The sequence below is a fragment of the Aspergillus puulaauensis genome, chromosome 4 (assembly GCF_016861865.1).
Source record: "Aspergillus puulaauensis MK2 DNA, chromosome 4, nearly complete sequence".
Lineage (NCBI taxonomy): Eukaryota > Fungi > Ascomycota > Eurotiomycetes > Eurotiales > Aspergillaceae > Aspergillus > Aspergillus puulaauensis.
In genome coordinates, this window is record NC_054860.1 from 4,181,038 (window position 1) to 4,193,989 (window position 12,952).

The 12,952-nt window shown below is 51.4% G+C and overlaps 8 protein-coding genes across 8 annotated transcripts; 4 read left to right on the plus strand and 4 right to left on the minus strand.

The window, feature by feature from the left end:
• Window positions 1-38: 38 nt before the first annotated feature.
• On the minus strand, window positions 39-1,769 carry APUU_41640A (uncharacterized protein; the record flags this gene model as incomplete). The annotated part of the gene is made up of 6 exons (XM_041704846.1): window positions 39-455; window positions 502-834; window positions 884-1,009; window positions 1,053-1,390; window positions 1,434-1,531; window positions 1,576-1,769. The coding sequence occupies 6 exons, from the start codon at window positions 1,767-1,769 to the stop codon at window positions 39-41; spliced, it is 1,506 nt and encodes a 501-aa protein (XP_041557390.1).
• Window positions 1,770-2,006: 237 nt separating this feature from the next.
• Window positions 2,007-3,132, minus strand: APUU_41641A (D-mandelate dehydrogenase-like dehydrogenase; the record flags this gene model as incomplete). Its single annotated transcript, XM_041704847.1, has 2 exons — window positions 2,007-2,928; window positions 2,987-3,132. The coding sequence occupies 2 exons, from the start codon at window positions 3,130-3,132 to the stop codon at window positions 2,007-2,009; spliced, it is 1,068 nt and encodes a 355-aa protein (XP_041557391.1).
• Window positions 3,133-3,719: 587 nt separating this feature from the next.
• Window positions 3,720-5,262, plus strand: APUU_41642S (uncharacterized protein; the record flags this gene model as incomplete). Its single annotated transcript, XM_041704848.1, has 2 exons — window positions 3,720-3,977; window positions 4,021-5,262. 2 exons carry the CDS (start codon window positions 3,720-3,722, stop codon window positions 5,260-5,262), a joined length of 1,500 nt encoding a protein of 499 aa, XP_041557392.1.
• Window positions 5,263-5,800: 538 nt separating this feature from the next.
• APUU_41643S (alpha/beta hydrolase) lies at window positions 5,801-7,207 on the plus strand (the record flags this gene model as incomplete). Its single annotated transcript, XM_041704849.1, has 8 exons — window positions 5,801-6,104; window positions 6,157-6,250; window positions 6,307-6,364; window positions 6,412-6,489; window positions 6,539-6,719; window positions 6,784-6,864; window positions 6,928-6,988; window positions 7,048-7,207. The coding sequence occupies 8 exons, from the start codon at window positions 5,801-5,803 to the stop codon at window positions 7,205-7,207; spliced, it is 1,017 nt and encodes a 338-aa protein (XP_041557393.1).
• Window positions 7,208-7,273: 66 nt separating this feature from the next.
• Window positions 7,274-7,803, minus strand: APUU_41644A (uncharacterized protein; the record flags this gene model as incomplete). The annotated part of the gene is made up of 2 exons (XM_041704850.1): window positions 7,274-7,483; window positions 7,528-7,803. The coding sequence occupies 2 exons, from the start codon at window positions 7,801-7,803 to the stop codon at window positions 7,274-7,276; spliced, it is 486 nt and encodes a 161-aa protein (XP_041557394.1).
• An 839-nt stretch (window positions 7,804-8,642) lies between these two features.
• On the plus strand, window positions 8,643-9,714 carry APUU_41645S (uncharacterized protein; the record flags this gene model as incomplete). Its single annotated transcript, XM_041704851.1, has 2 exons — window positions 8,643-9,284; window positions 9,340-9,714. The coding sequence occupies 2 exons, from the start codon at window positions 8,643-8,645 to the stop codon at window positions 9,712-9,714; spliced, it is 1,017 nt and encodes a 338-aa protein (XP_041557395.1).
• A 175-nt stretch (window positions 9,715-9,889) lies between these two features.
• On the minus strand, window positions 9,890-10,930 carry APUU_41646A (uncharacterized protein; the record flags this gene model as incomplete). Its single annotated transcript, XM_041704853.1, has 1 exon — window positions 9,890-10,930. The coding sequence occupies one exon, from the start codon at window positions 10,928-10,930 to the stop codon at window positions 9,890-9,892; it is 1,041 nt and encodes a 346-aa protein (XP_041557396.1).
• A 251-nt stretch (window positions 10,931-11,181) lies between these two features.
• APUU_41647S (uncharacterized protein) lies at window positions 11,182-12,924 on the plus strand (the record flags this gene model as incomplete). The annotated part of the gene is made up of 1 exon (XM_041704854.1): window positions 11,182-12,924. The coding sequence occupies one exon, from the start codon at window positions 11,182-11,184 to the stop codon at window positions 12,922-12,924; it is 1,743 nt and encodes a 580-aa protein (XP_041557397.1).
• Between the last annotated feature and the right edge of the window lie 28 nt (window positions 12,925-12,952).

Here is a 12,952-nt window from a genome sequence, read left to right on the forward strand (position 1 = left end):
AAGAATACAATAAACCTCGCCACTCAATTCCCCCACAGCTAATGCACGTATCTAAACGAAATAACCTGCTCCTCACCAAGCCGTCTACTAACAGCCCCCGTCGCAGTAGCCGAAACATTCCGATCCTCCTCCTCATCCATCCGCCTATTCTCCTTCCTCAGATGCCACTTAATCACCAGCGCCATAACAGTACACAGCAAACACGCGCCGGTCATAATCCCTCCGCCGGCGTAGTATCTGGGTTTCTGGGAGTCCGGGAACATGTACGAGGTGTAGAAGTGGGCAACGCCCGCGCCCATCAGGTTCATTATTGCCAGTGCGGCGGCGCGCTTTGCTTTGGGGCGTGGCAGGGAAGAGCTCAGCCATGATACGCAGAGGTTGTAGGGGGAGTACGAGCCGGCTGTCATGAGGAACATGCTGAAGTAGCGGCCGCCGGTTGTGGGGACGAACATTGCCTGTTTTTATTAGTTGGGTCGGCGCTTAGAGAAGGTGGTGACGTACTAGGAGGTTGCCTAAGAGGGAGAATAGCAGCGGAATTGCGATGTGCAGCCCGCGCTCCTGTTTATGCGCGGCATGGAAGGAAATGCACAGCGAGCAGATGAAGGCAGCGAAGTACGGCGGCGCTGTGAGGAGGAGGGTGATTGTGTCGCTGTATCCGAGTGTGCCTACGATAGAGGGGAAGAAGTTGTTGAACGATTGTGCCGTGATGAGAGACATTTGCAGGATGATGAACATGTACAGCTTCGGGTCGCGGATGGCTTGCTTGACGCCCCAGGTTAACGACTTGGGATCGGAGTCTTCGATACCGGCGTTTTCGTTTTGGAGGCGCCAGTCCTGACTTCATTAGATACCGTTCCCCAGCTATAGAGAAAGGATGACTTACGGCGTATATCTGCTGCTCACGGTTCAGCCACCAGCGTTTAGTGTTGCCTGGAAAGTCTGGGATGAATGGGATGACCAGTATAGCAATGGCGATTGTCATGGCGCCCTCGATGATAAACAGCCATTCCTAGAGAGTCAGCAGTGCTTTAACGGTATAGAAGCGAACATACCCAAGCTGGTCGGTTTAGTTTGTTCTCCATCCGGCTGATAATCCCAGCTGCAATGAGTCCACCGAAAGCGCTCGCAAGCATGTTGGCTCCATACAGGATCGCAATCCGCGGTGGCAGCTCGGATCGCTTATACCAGCACGACAGAAGCAGAAACACGCCTGGCAGGAATGGGCCTTCCACAAGGCCCAGAACGAAGCGGCACATGAAAAGACCAGCAAAGTTCTTGGTGAAGGCCTGGCACATGGAGACAATACCCCAGGCTGCTGTGACTCCTCCAATATACAACGAGGGCTTGACCTTCAGGATGAGGATGTTCGATGGAACCTGGGTGAGGACATCTGATGGGGTTAGCGGTGTCAGTTTTGACTTGGTGGTACGTACATCCGACATAAAATATCATGAGACAAGTATTGTACTCCGTGTTGCTAATTCCGAGTGTATCTGGCAATCCAGATATTTTGGCGTTGGCAATATTGTTCCTATCTTCATGAGCGCGGTCCGTACACTACAGCGAAGAACATACCTATCCAGAATATTCATCAGGAACAGAATCACGACCGCCGGCATGAGGTGAAAGTCCAAACGCCGGACCAGCTTCTTCTCCAACTTCTCCAGATCTGCCGGACTCTTGCCCTCGAGCTCTACCGGGAGTGGCAGCTCCTGGGGAGGAGCGCCGACCTTTTCGATGGTCTCAGCCTGTTGCTTGTCTTGATCCATGTTTTTCTGTGCGCAACGGCGGGTGTTCAACAGACAAACCGCGGGATCGGTGGATATTTGACGTTTACATCCTGGGGAAAAGCTGGGGAAATCCACAACGCGGACAGGTCTCCGAGCGTGATAGATCAGCCACTGCGGGGGCAGAGATCTCTGCAATAACACAAGTAATGGAGAGAAGGCCGGTGAGCCGAGTGTGGAGAGGTCTTCATAATGATTATCTGCAACTGACTAGGAAGACTATTGGTGGGATTTTAGATATTCTAACACATATCTCGCGTTGACAGGAGTGGAGGGCTCCCCAATGAGTTCGCCCTGGGGTCCCACCGTCGCCAGGATATTTTTCATGGCGGTCAGTTCAAAGTTGATACGCGTGTTCAGAGCGCCGCCGCCGATATGCGTAGTCAAAGTGACATTCTCCATTGCGGCCAGTCGAGGAGAGACCTGCGGTTCGTGGTAGTGGACGTCCAGCCCGGCCGCCGATATCGAGCCTGCTTCCAGCCCCTGGATCAGAGCCTCTTCGTCCACAATTTCTCCACGCGCGGTATTGATCAGTCTGGCGCCCGGCTTCATCAGCTTCAGAGTCTTGCTGTTGATCATATGCCTCGTATGCTGGTTCAGCGGCGTGTGCAGCGACACACAGTCGGACACCTTCAGTAGACTCTCCAGCGTATTATGATACGTGACGTTCAAGCTCTTCTCTACTTCTGGTGTCTGTCGAATAACATCAAAGTAATGGATTGACATTCCAATGGCCTGGGCTTTCCTCGCCACCTTTTTGCTGATATTCCCCAGGCCTACAAGACCCAGGATATGCCCGTGCGGGTTCTGCGAAATGGTCGCAATGAGCTTATGGGTCGCGGTGAAAACTTCAGGATCAGTCGTTCTCGCAGCCAGCTGCGCGCGGGTAAAGTTCCTAAAAACCGACAGAATCATATACAGCGTTGTGTCTGACACTGCTTCGTCCGATGCCCCGGCGCCGTTCGCGTACCAGATCCCGCGCCGTCCAAGCGCCTCAACATCCGCCCAGTTGAATCCTGCGCCGGCAGAGGCAAAGATGCGTACAGACTGTGGTAACAATCCGATGAGCTCGTCGTCCCATTGGCCCATCTCACCCCCGGTTTGGAAGAACGGTCGGAAGATGGCCACGAAATCGCCGTACCTACAGAATTAGCTCTGGGATATAGCTTTGGGGCGTACACTGCCAGGGCGCTACAAACCGTTTCTCCTTTAGGGCCTGGATGAATGAAGGCCGGTCCAGGGCATCGTTCCGGATGACATTGAATCGGGCGAGAAAGTCGTTGTTGTAGAAGTCGTGGTTGTACTTGATGGCGTCGCCTAGGTGAAGGACGGTGGGTTTAGCCATGGTGACCTGGGATTTTACTGAGACAGCGCAAAGAGGCCATAATGACAGAAATGCGATGGTTAAATCAAAGATCGGAAAGACTCCGGTGAAGCAGTGAATTTCTCCATCGTGACGGAGAGCACCCCGAGTGTAAGAGCATAAGTCCAACTTAGCCCACACTGCACAGCTGCATAGCAGAACCTCCTCGGCAAAGTAGAAGATGGCAGCGTCTTGCAGTTGTCTCGTTTAATGGACTTCTACCTATCACAGCATGAATGTTACTAACGGCGTGATCCGCCACGGCACAATCCGCATTGATCAGCCTGCCTTTTTCGGAGCACGGTTTACATGAACGTAAGATTATATTCGCTGACAGATATAGTATTCATGGCTGTTAGATATTGGATGCTCGATAGAACTCTAGGCAGCAGATACAGGAACAGATGAATGGCAAAGTCGGATATATTAATGTGATTTGTATCCACAATACCCACGAATATCCGCGATTCCGATAACATCATTTTCGCCGGCTAAACGTGCCGGCTGTCCCCTCATTATCGTTACTCCCCCACCACTCGGCCTGCTGTCTCGATGTTTTGCGACTGTCCATGGCATCTGGCACAGCCAACGAAGCGGATACTCCAGAAAAGGGCACTCTTGATGTAGAGTCCACTCGCACCAATGAGTCGCAGGCCCCGTACTCGATCTTTACCAAGTCGCAGAAGAGATACATTGTCTTCTCGGCATCATGGGCTGGCTTCTTCTCGCCCGTCTCTTCGCAGATCTACTTCCCGGCCCTCAACAGCATCGCTGACGATCTTGGTGTCAGCAGCGCCTTGATCAATCTCACTCTGACCAGCTACATGGTAGGGTTTCCCCCTAGATAGTTGACCACTGCTAACAAGGCAGATCTTCCAAGGCCTCTCCCCCATGTTCGTCGGGGACTTTGCCGATAGGGCTGGTCGGCGCCCTGCATACCTGGCCTGCTTTGCGGTCTACATTGCAGCCAATATCGGCCTCGCGCTGCAGGATAATTTCGCCGCGCTGTTCGTCCTGCGTTGTGTGCAGAGTGCCGGCAGCAGCACAACCATCGCGCTGTCTGCAGGCGTTGTCTCCGATATCGCCATCGCTGCCGAGCGAGGATCCTACATGGGCTTCGTGACTGCCGGCTCTCTGCTAGGGCCAGCAATGGGCCCTGTCATCGGAGGTCTTCTGTCGCAGTTTCTCGGCTGGCGCTCGGTCTTTTGGTTCCTGACCATCTTCGCCGCTGCCTTCCTGGTCCCCTTTGTCCTTTTCTTCCCAGAAACTGCCCGTGCGATCGTAGGAAACGGATCAGTCCCGCCTCCTAGATGGAATATGCCCCTGGTGCGCTGGTTCAAGTCTCGAAAGACAGCGCCCCCTGAGGATATCAGTCGGCCGAAGCTTCGCTTCCCCAACCCCATTAGAACCCTCGCGATTGTATTTCAGAAGGATGTCGGAATCATCCTGTTTGCCAATGCGATCCTCTTCGCCGGGTTCTACGACGTTACGGCGTCAATCCCGTCCATTTATAACGAGTTGTATGGCTTGAATGACCTCGAGATCGGCCTCTGCTATATCCCCTTCGGCCTCGGCGCTACAGTCGCCTCCATAGCAACAGGGAAACTGCTCGATCTGAACTACCGCCGCACTGCAAAGTTGTTAAATGTGTCTCTGCACGAGACACGCTCGAGGAACTTGGCTCACTTCCCCATTGAAAAGGCGCGGTTGCAGGTCGCACTCCCGCTGCTCACGCTCGGTGCTTTCACGGTTATCGCGTTTGGGTGGTGTCTTGATTATCGTGTCCACCTTGCAGCGCCGACGACGATTCTGTTCTTCATGGGCTTGACGCTGACCGGGGCGTTTAATACGGTTGGTACCCTGCTGGTGGACTTTTATCCTATGAATGCGGCGGCGGCCACGGCGTCGAATAATCTTGTTCGCTGCTTGCTGGGGGCTGGTGCTACGGCGCTCATTGATCCAATGCTGGATGCTATGGGAAGGGGGTGGTGTTTTACGTTTATAGCCTTGGTGATGCTGTTGATGTTGCCGCTGCTGGCGGTGGTTATACGGTTGGGGCCGGGGTGGAGGAAGGAGAGGCAGGCAAAGATCGATCGTGCTGGACGGTCATAGTGAGATTAATGATCATGTAATTATTATCTTTATTGGACGTGATGGATCTACTACTTCCTGCTGTGCCAATATATATAATACGCAGTACAGCCAGTAGATCAGACAGGATAACCCAGAAAACAAACCGCATAAAATAGAAATCCAATATCGTCAGAATATATTAAATTCCGAATTTTGTGATACTAGATACGCAGGAATACGAAATCCTAGGCACCGACAAAGGCACTTGGTAGTTGGCCCATGCCGACCGTGGGGAATGGGGATACGCAATACGAACCCTCGCTCCACATCAACACTTGGCTCCGTTTTGGATGTTTCAATTGGCAGGAAAATGACCTACAGGATCCAGATAAAGTACGACAGAATACGTCTGGCAGGAGCAGTTGAGCAGTTGTTCCGACATAAGACCACTTTCGGGGATCGTTGGGGAGATGATTGTGATATAAGTATAAGCATCCTCACATAGGTATATCAGCTGGGTGACTTCTATTGATTACCATTTTCTCTTCCTTTTAATTAAAACTATTATTTGTGCAACATGACCATTCAAAACGAAGCATCCTACCGGTATGCACACTATGGAATCCCCGACCCCGACTTCGACAAGTACAAGGACATGGACAATCCGTTTGGCAATAGTGAAGGACTCTCTGTACCAGCCATGCGCGAGATCATGGCGCAGATGCCGGTGACTTTTCCATACGACCAGAGGGATGTTGCCAGTGTTGCGATCAGCAATCAAACAATCACAGCCCGTGATCACGCCGAGCTGAATCTTAGGATCTACAGGGATAAGGATGTTGGGAAAGATGCGGTGCTATTTTTCGTCACGCATGGTGGAGGTATGATTCTACATATGACCTTCATTGGGCTGTATTGTTGCTGACCCTTAAGGATGGATCCTTGGGGACCATGATACGGAAGAGGCAATGAATCGCCTGGTTGCTAAGAAGACGAACTCGGTTGTTGTGAGCGTCAACTATCGACTGTATGATCCACACATTGAAGATGAAGATATAGAAGGGTGAAGCTGACGCGAGACAGGGCGCCTGAGTATCCATTCCCCTACGCCGTCAATGACTCGTTCGATGCGTTGCAATGGGTTGGTCTACACGAACTCCTGACTCAAACCAAGGCTAAGAATACCAGTGCAGAGAGAATGCAGCGGATCTGGGAATCGACCCCCAGAGAGTCGTTGTTGGAGGAAGTAGCTCTGGTGGCAACATTGTGCGTCACTCAACGTCCAAAGTAGGGAGCATCTGTTAACATAGTACAGGCCGCTGCTTTGGCATTGAAAGACCGAGACGAGGGCATCGGTGCTGTATTCGGACAGGTGTTGAATTTCCCAGGGACCTGCCATCCGGATCACTTTCCTCGGGACAAGTATGAGTACTACAGCCCGGAGCAGAATAAGGATGGGCCGATTATCACGACAGAGGCAGTCCATTGGTTTTGGAGTAAGTTGGTCATACTAGTTATTGAGTGTGATGGTCGTGGAGTTCGCTAATATATTGATAACAGGTTTATACTACCCTGAGGCAGGGGACAACCCTTATGCGAGTCCGCTTCTTGCAGATTCTCACAAGGATCTGGCACCGGCATGTGAGTTTAGGATAGTCAATTTATTACAGGAGCGCTTGTTAACATACAAAGTAATCCAAATAGCAGGACGTGACCCCGATCGAGACGAAGCACTAGCATACAGCGAAGCCCTCAAGAAAGCCGGGTGAGCGGACTTTCTGTGATGGATATGGCTTTGTATCGATTATTCTAACTGAGTATTAGTGTTCCTGTGAAAACAAAGGTCTATTCCGGCCTCCCTCACGCTTTCAATCTGTTTCCGGACCTTGAAGAAACACCCACGTTTTACAACACGGTTGTCAACTGGATCAACTATCTCGACAAGGACATGGCGAAGATAACTAAGTTCGATAAGCGTTCTTGACGAGGAAATGTTGTGTAACTGTGGATATGAAGACAGTCTAATATAGTTATACATTTGTACAAGCTACTACCGTGCAGCCTCGAAACCGGCGATCCACGGATCCCAGGGAGGCTTGACTGTAACACCAATGTGCTGATTTACATTTGACAACAAATTGAAGAGTAAACCCGCGACGAGTCCGTCCATGCCGAGTGTTTGGGGCCCCCCCTTCAGTGTGACCATCTGGACAGCCCCTTCCGCATGGCGCTTCATGGTTACTTCGTCGTTGTTCAATAACTTACAGGGTTAGCCTAACCACTGAAGGAAAGGTGGGTAATTACCTCATCGTAAGCAAGCATAATCGCCTTAATAACAGTCGAGTCCGTGAAATACGGTGTCTCAACCGAGATCGCCTCTCTTAGCGCCTGCACAATGCTAGCCTTGTACTGGAAGGCTAGTAGGGCGAAATGCTCCTGCTGTGACTGGTCGCATTCATTCAAGTGGCGCGATGCTGCGAGGAGCAGGATATCCAGCAGACCTGCTTCTGAAAGCGCGAGTGGAACCCAGATGCCCATCATGCGCCGGTAGAAGTGCGGGTCGAATGTATTGCAGTGCATTAAGGGGATTATAACAGTGATATCTATAAACCGTTATCTCCGCCACTACCACACAAGTGGGAATAGAATGGTACATACAGTGATCGAACAACATCTGTTCAAACGGTTTTAGTTGTTTCGCGCAAGCCATGAACGGATCTCTCCTGTGATAGGAAAGTGCAGTTCTTGGCCCGCAACCTGACAAATGAGATGACTCCGCATTGTCTGAAAAATCGTGCTGTCTATTTCTGTCTCGATCTTTCTGGGCCTGGTATTCTATTGTCCGCAGGCGTCTTGCCCGGGCGTGTGTTGAGCGGGCAGCATGGGACCGGGCAGCTGTCTGTTGTGAGGAGCCGCCTTTGGTTGAACTCGAGGATGGCGTAGAATTGATGATGAACTGGAGCTCATGCCGTGCCATTTCGAGAGGCAATACTTTAAATTTTCCCCATCATCTTCAAGAAGAAGAAAGTCGAGATGGACAATCTCACTTGCTCTCTGATGGCAAATGACTAATCGAAGGGGATCGTCGATCTAGTAACTGGATACGGCTAGTATAGCAAACGCCAAGCACTGTGCCTTCCTAAAGTGGAATAGCCGGCCTTATCTTCCGTATAGATCATGACAGTGGAGTCACCATGTTATAATCAGTCAGACTTCCTTTGCACGGCTGGAATGTCCTGGAAGTCAGTTGAAAGCTTAGCAAAGCCAAGACGAGTGCCTGCCGGATTCAGAAGATACCCTGGTGTACGAAGGTGAAACCATGGAAAGGACCCGGAGTTAAAACATCTGCGTGTATATAAACCACCCTTTACCTTGCCTCTCTCTGTAATGAAATTTGATTCCTACATATATCACACAACATGAATGGAACAGTTATAATCACCGGCGCCAACGGGTCGTTAGCCCTTGGCTTTGTCGAGTCTTTCTTAGCTTCATATCCCGAGCATACCCTCATCGCCACCGTGCGGAATCCCTCCCCTGAAACAGACCAGAATACTGCCAAACTGGTGGAGCTTATCGCAAAATATCCAAAGGCCAATGCCAAGGTTGAAGGCCTTGACCTTGGGAGCCTGGCAGTGGTTCGATCGTTGGCGGACAATCTCGCGGCAAGGATATCATCCAAAGAGCTCCCACCCATATCAGCCATCGTCTGCAACGCTTTCACCTGGTCACTCGAAAGTGGCCAGAAGTTTACATCCGATGGATTCGAGGCAACTTTCCAAGTAAGCCATCTGGCGCACTACCTCCTCGTCCTAAAGCTTCTCGACAGGATGGATCGTATATCTGGACGGGTGGTCATGTTAGGCTCGATCACGCACTATCCGGAGAGACCGAATCCGCTGTGCTCTCTGCGACCGGGAATTCCGGATAATATTGAGGAACTTATCAAGCCTACTCCGGATCCTCTGGCTCTTATCCATGATAGGGGATTTCAGCGGTACGGCACAGCCAAGCTAGCGAATGTTCTATTTACGGAGGATCTCAATACGAGGCTGAAAAGGGTACGTAGAATCATGCTAAGTTAACCTGATGAAGATACTGATGGTGGTATTGCAGGACCCTAATCTGTCAAACATAACAGCGCTGGCGATGGACCCAGGCGGCCTTCTTGCGTCAAGAGCGCAGTCAGGCCAGAAAGCATCTGTGCAGCGCCTGTTTTCAGTTCTTAATTTTCTCATGCCCGTTCTGAAGTACGTAACCACGGTATTTCGCACCAACGAGGATTCCGGTCGAGACCTGGTGGCTGTCAGTCTCGACCCGGCTTTTCATGAGAAACGCGGTTATTATATTGGGCAGAAAGCTGCCATGCCATCAGAAGTGAGTGGAAACGTGGACTTGCAGAAGAGGCTCTGGGATGCATGTTGGGAATGGACCGGTCTTACACCGGACGAGACAGCTCTCCAGAATGCAGCTCCGGGACCAGTGAGCTAGCAACGACACTGTAGCAGCCAGATAATAGACAGTTGTCCCCTTTCTATAAGTGTCTGATACAGCAAGCGCTGCTTCCTCATACAAGCCGAAAATTCCTTACTCTTGTTATCGTAGTCTACTATGAGATATATAGAAATGGCTTGCATTACGGACGTTGGTTAAAGCGGTGGATGAACTAACTCGCCATTCCGTTGCTCAAGGTCTGTATTTCCTCTTCGATCTCGTTCAGGCGTGCCACAAGCCGTTGCAGTTGAGCCTTCAAGTCTTCTACCGAGGGATCCCGTGCCTGTTCTGACGGCGATGGGCGCTTTCTCTTGCCCTGTTCTATCATCTCAGCTCTCACAACGTTTATCTCTCGTTGATACGCGCGTTGTCTCATAATGGCCATATCCAGTTGTGTAGTCTGAGTGTCTCCCTGGATTGACTTTGCACTTTTCGCCAACTGGTCTGGTTTGCGTTCTGTGAATTGCACTCTCCCAAAGCCTTCGGTTTCTTCACGGTGGGGTGTACGTTGGTGTTCCCATCTGGGCTGGCCGTCTGTAACGCTTGTCTGCGCATCGGATGAACGAGGGAGATAACTCAGTGATGATGCCGCCTCTTGCCTTACCCAGTCCAAAACTGCCCTGCCTATTTGCGCAAAAGGCCTTTCATACACCGCCAGGGTCCTTTGTTTGCCTTGGCGTTTACCGTCCTGGCCATCGTCTATCTTCTGCATAGCGGGCCTATGATCTAAGACGACTGTGCCATCAGGTTCACCCCCTGGAGACGCATTGCTCAGCGGCGGCGGTATAAGCTGAGTAGAGACCCGACCAGCGGCCGTCAATTGATAAAGGTCGGACACTGTGCGAGCCAGGCTGAGATGGATTTCTTGCATCTCCGTCATATAATATAGTCCGTCGTGATCATCCTGAGTCGGTGGCAATATCTCAGCATCGCCATCACCAGAAACGATGCCATCGAGATCGGTAACAAGGTCGTCAATATTCCGAAGAAGGGTTTGAATTTGTCCCCCGATACTGGAGGGCCGTGAACGAGTTCCAAGAAGATTCTGGCTATGCAAAAAGGACACCAGCTGTGCAGCCACCCGCAGGCGACCTAGCTCGTCTGTCCAGCACTGCAGTGGTACCTCCTGGTCGAATGTTCGGAGCCCCGACGTTGTCGTTAGATGTTGTAACTTGGATATGTTCACCTGCAGCAGACTAAGATTCTCAGACATGATGAATGTGGCAGACCGAAAGCTGGGTAGGGATATCTCGGAGGACGAAAGCGCGACGAGGCTGGCATGGTGCTGACGAGGCTTCGTGTGTCGCTGCCCCTGCCAGCTGCAGGATGTTTCATTGGCCATTGCATCTGATTTCCTTGCAGCCTGACAGCGGGGTATGAGGCGGGGTCAAGTCACTTGTGATAATTACCATCATCTGGGATCCCTCTCCCGATTTCCCACCTATCTCAGCGTACGTTTGTGGCATGGCAACCGGGTTTGAAGCGGCAGGCCTGGCCCTTGCCACCCTTCCACTTATCATCAACCAGCTTGACAGCTATGTCAGAAGCGCCGAAAAGATCCGCATGTTCCGAAGGTACCGCCGTACGCTGCGGGATTACTGTTTGAGGATTGAGACGCAATACGTGATCCTCTCAAATCACATCCAACAGCTGCTCTGTGGTACAGTCGATAGCCAGGACCAGGTCTTTGAGCTGATAAAGAACCCTCGGAGTAACTTGTGGAAAGATGCCGTCTTGAAAGCAAAGCTTGAACGGAAACTCGGCCGCAGTCACCAGGTATTCATTGGGAATATGGTCCGGGTTCACGACATAATATGCGACCTCTGCGAGAAGCTTAATATCAAAGCCCCTTATAATGGACCAGTAAGCATTGCCCTAGCAGACACCAACGCTGACCGTCTGACCTTATTTTGTGCCAAGTTCCCTAGGTTTGAAATACGACCGAAGGTCAAGTTCAGCAAGATTCTGTTTACCGCGGTATATGAAGATCTACTGCAGCAGATAGGCACCGCGAATGATATCCTGAAAACGCTGATCGAGCAAGCCGCACGAAGCAAAACGGAGCCACCTTCGGTGCGATCTGACATTGTGATGCTGTCCACATGGCTCCAGGAGTCACGCACAAATGCCAGGGGAATCTACGACGCATTTATGGAGCACGTCTCCCTGGAGTGCGGCTGCCACGGACCCCACGGCATCTACATGAGGGTGCCGCCGATTAAAATCGAGGCAGATAAATTGGAAACGAGCCAGCTATTCCGTGTACTCTTCAGTCGTATCGGCCAGACAGGAAGCGGGACTAAATGGCGTTGGCACGAGATCGAGGTTGAAGCCAAAGATCCTGAACCAAGCACAGACATTACCGCAGCTGGGTACAGTGGAAAGGCTGTGCAGTCGATAGTTCAGTCTGCGGCGCCGAGTAGCACCGTGACTACCGTTGTGAGTGCTAAACTGGAGAGGCCTCTCCCCCGAACATGCTCTGAGACGCCAATCACATATATGTGCTCCTCTCTTTCGCACATTGATGGACTCGGTGGCCAGAAGCGCATTGGCTACCTGGTGGGAACGAGCGTTCAGACCCACTATCAGATGCGTGCAGCTATGCTGCCATATGAGCATTGCTTCAATTCGCTACAGCAAGCCCTTCCTCGGACAACTCGCAGAGATAGGCTTCGATTAGCAGCCAGGATAGCATGCGCCGTCATCCAGTTCCATGACAGCTGGTTAAAACATGGTTGGAGCATATCCGAAATAAACATCTCGTCTAGCCCGCCTGAGTCACAGCCATCGCGCGACGACGGGCTGTTGCACTACGCAAAGCCCCTTAGCGCGCGGAAACCCGAAGCAGATTCAGATTCCAGTGATAGAGAGTCTCCCTACCCAAAGAACTTGAATCGCACGCTCTTTCCACTTGGGGTTGCGTTGATTGAGTTGTCACTAGGGGAGTCAGTCGACACCTTGCAGGTAGCGGAGGATGACGACGCGGATGTGATCCAGGCCAAGTTCAACACTGCATCTCGGTTATTGAATAAGGTTTACAGTGAGAGTGGCTCACGGTACGGGGATGCCACTAATCGGTGTCTATTCTGGCCAATATTGGAGGGCTCACCGTTTGAATGCCGTGGGTTAGAAGCCCGTGTGGCAGAAACCGTCGTTCAACCGTTGCTTCAGGACTTATTGTACTTTGAGGGTTACCAGGGCATTTAGTCCTCCTAAATATAGTTTAGTGTTAGTG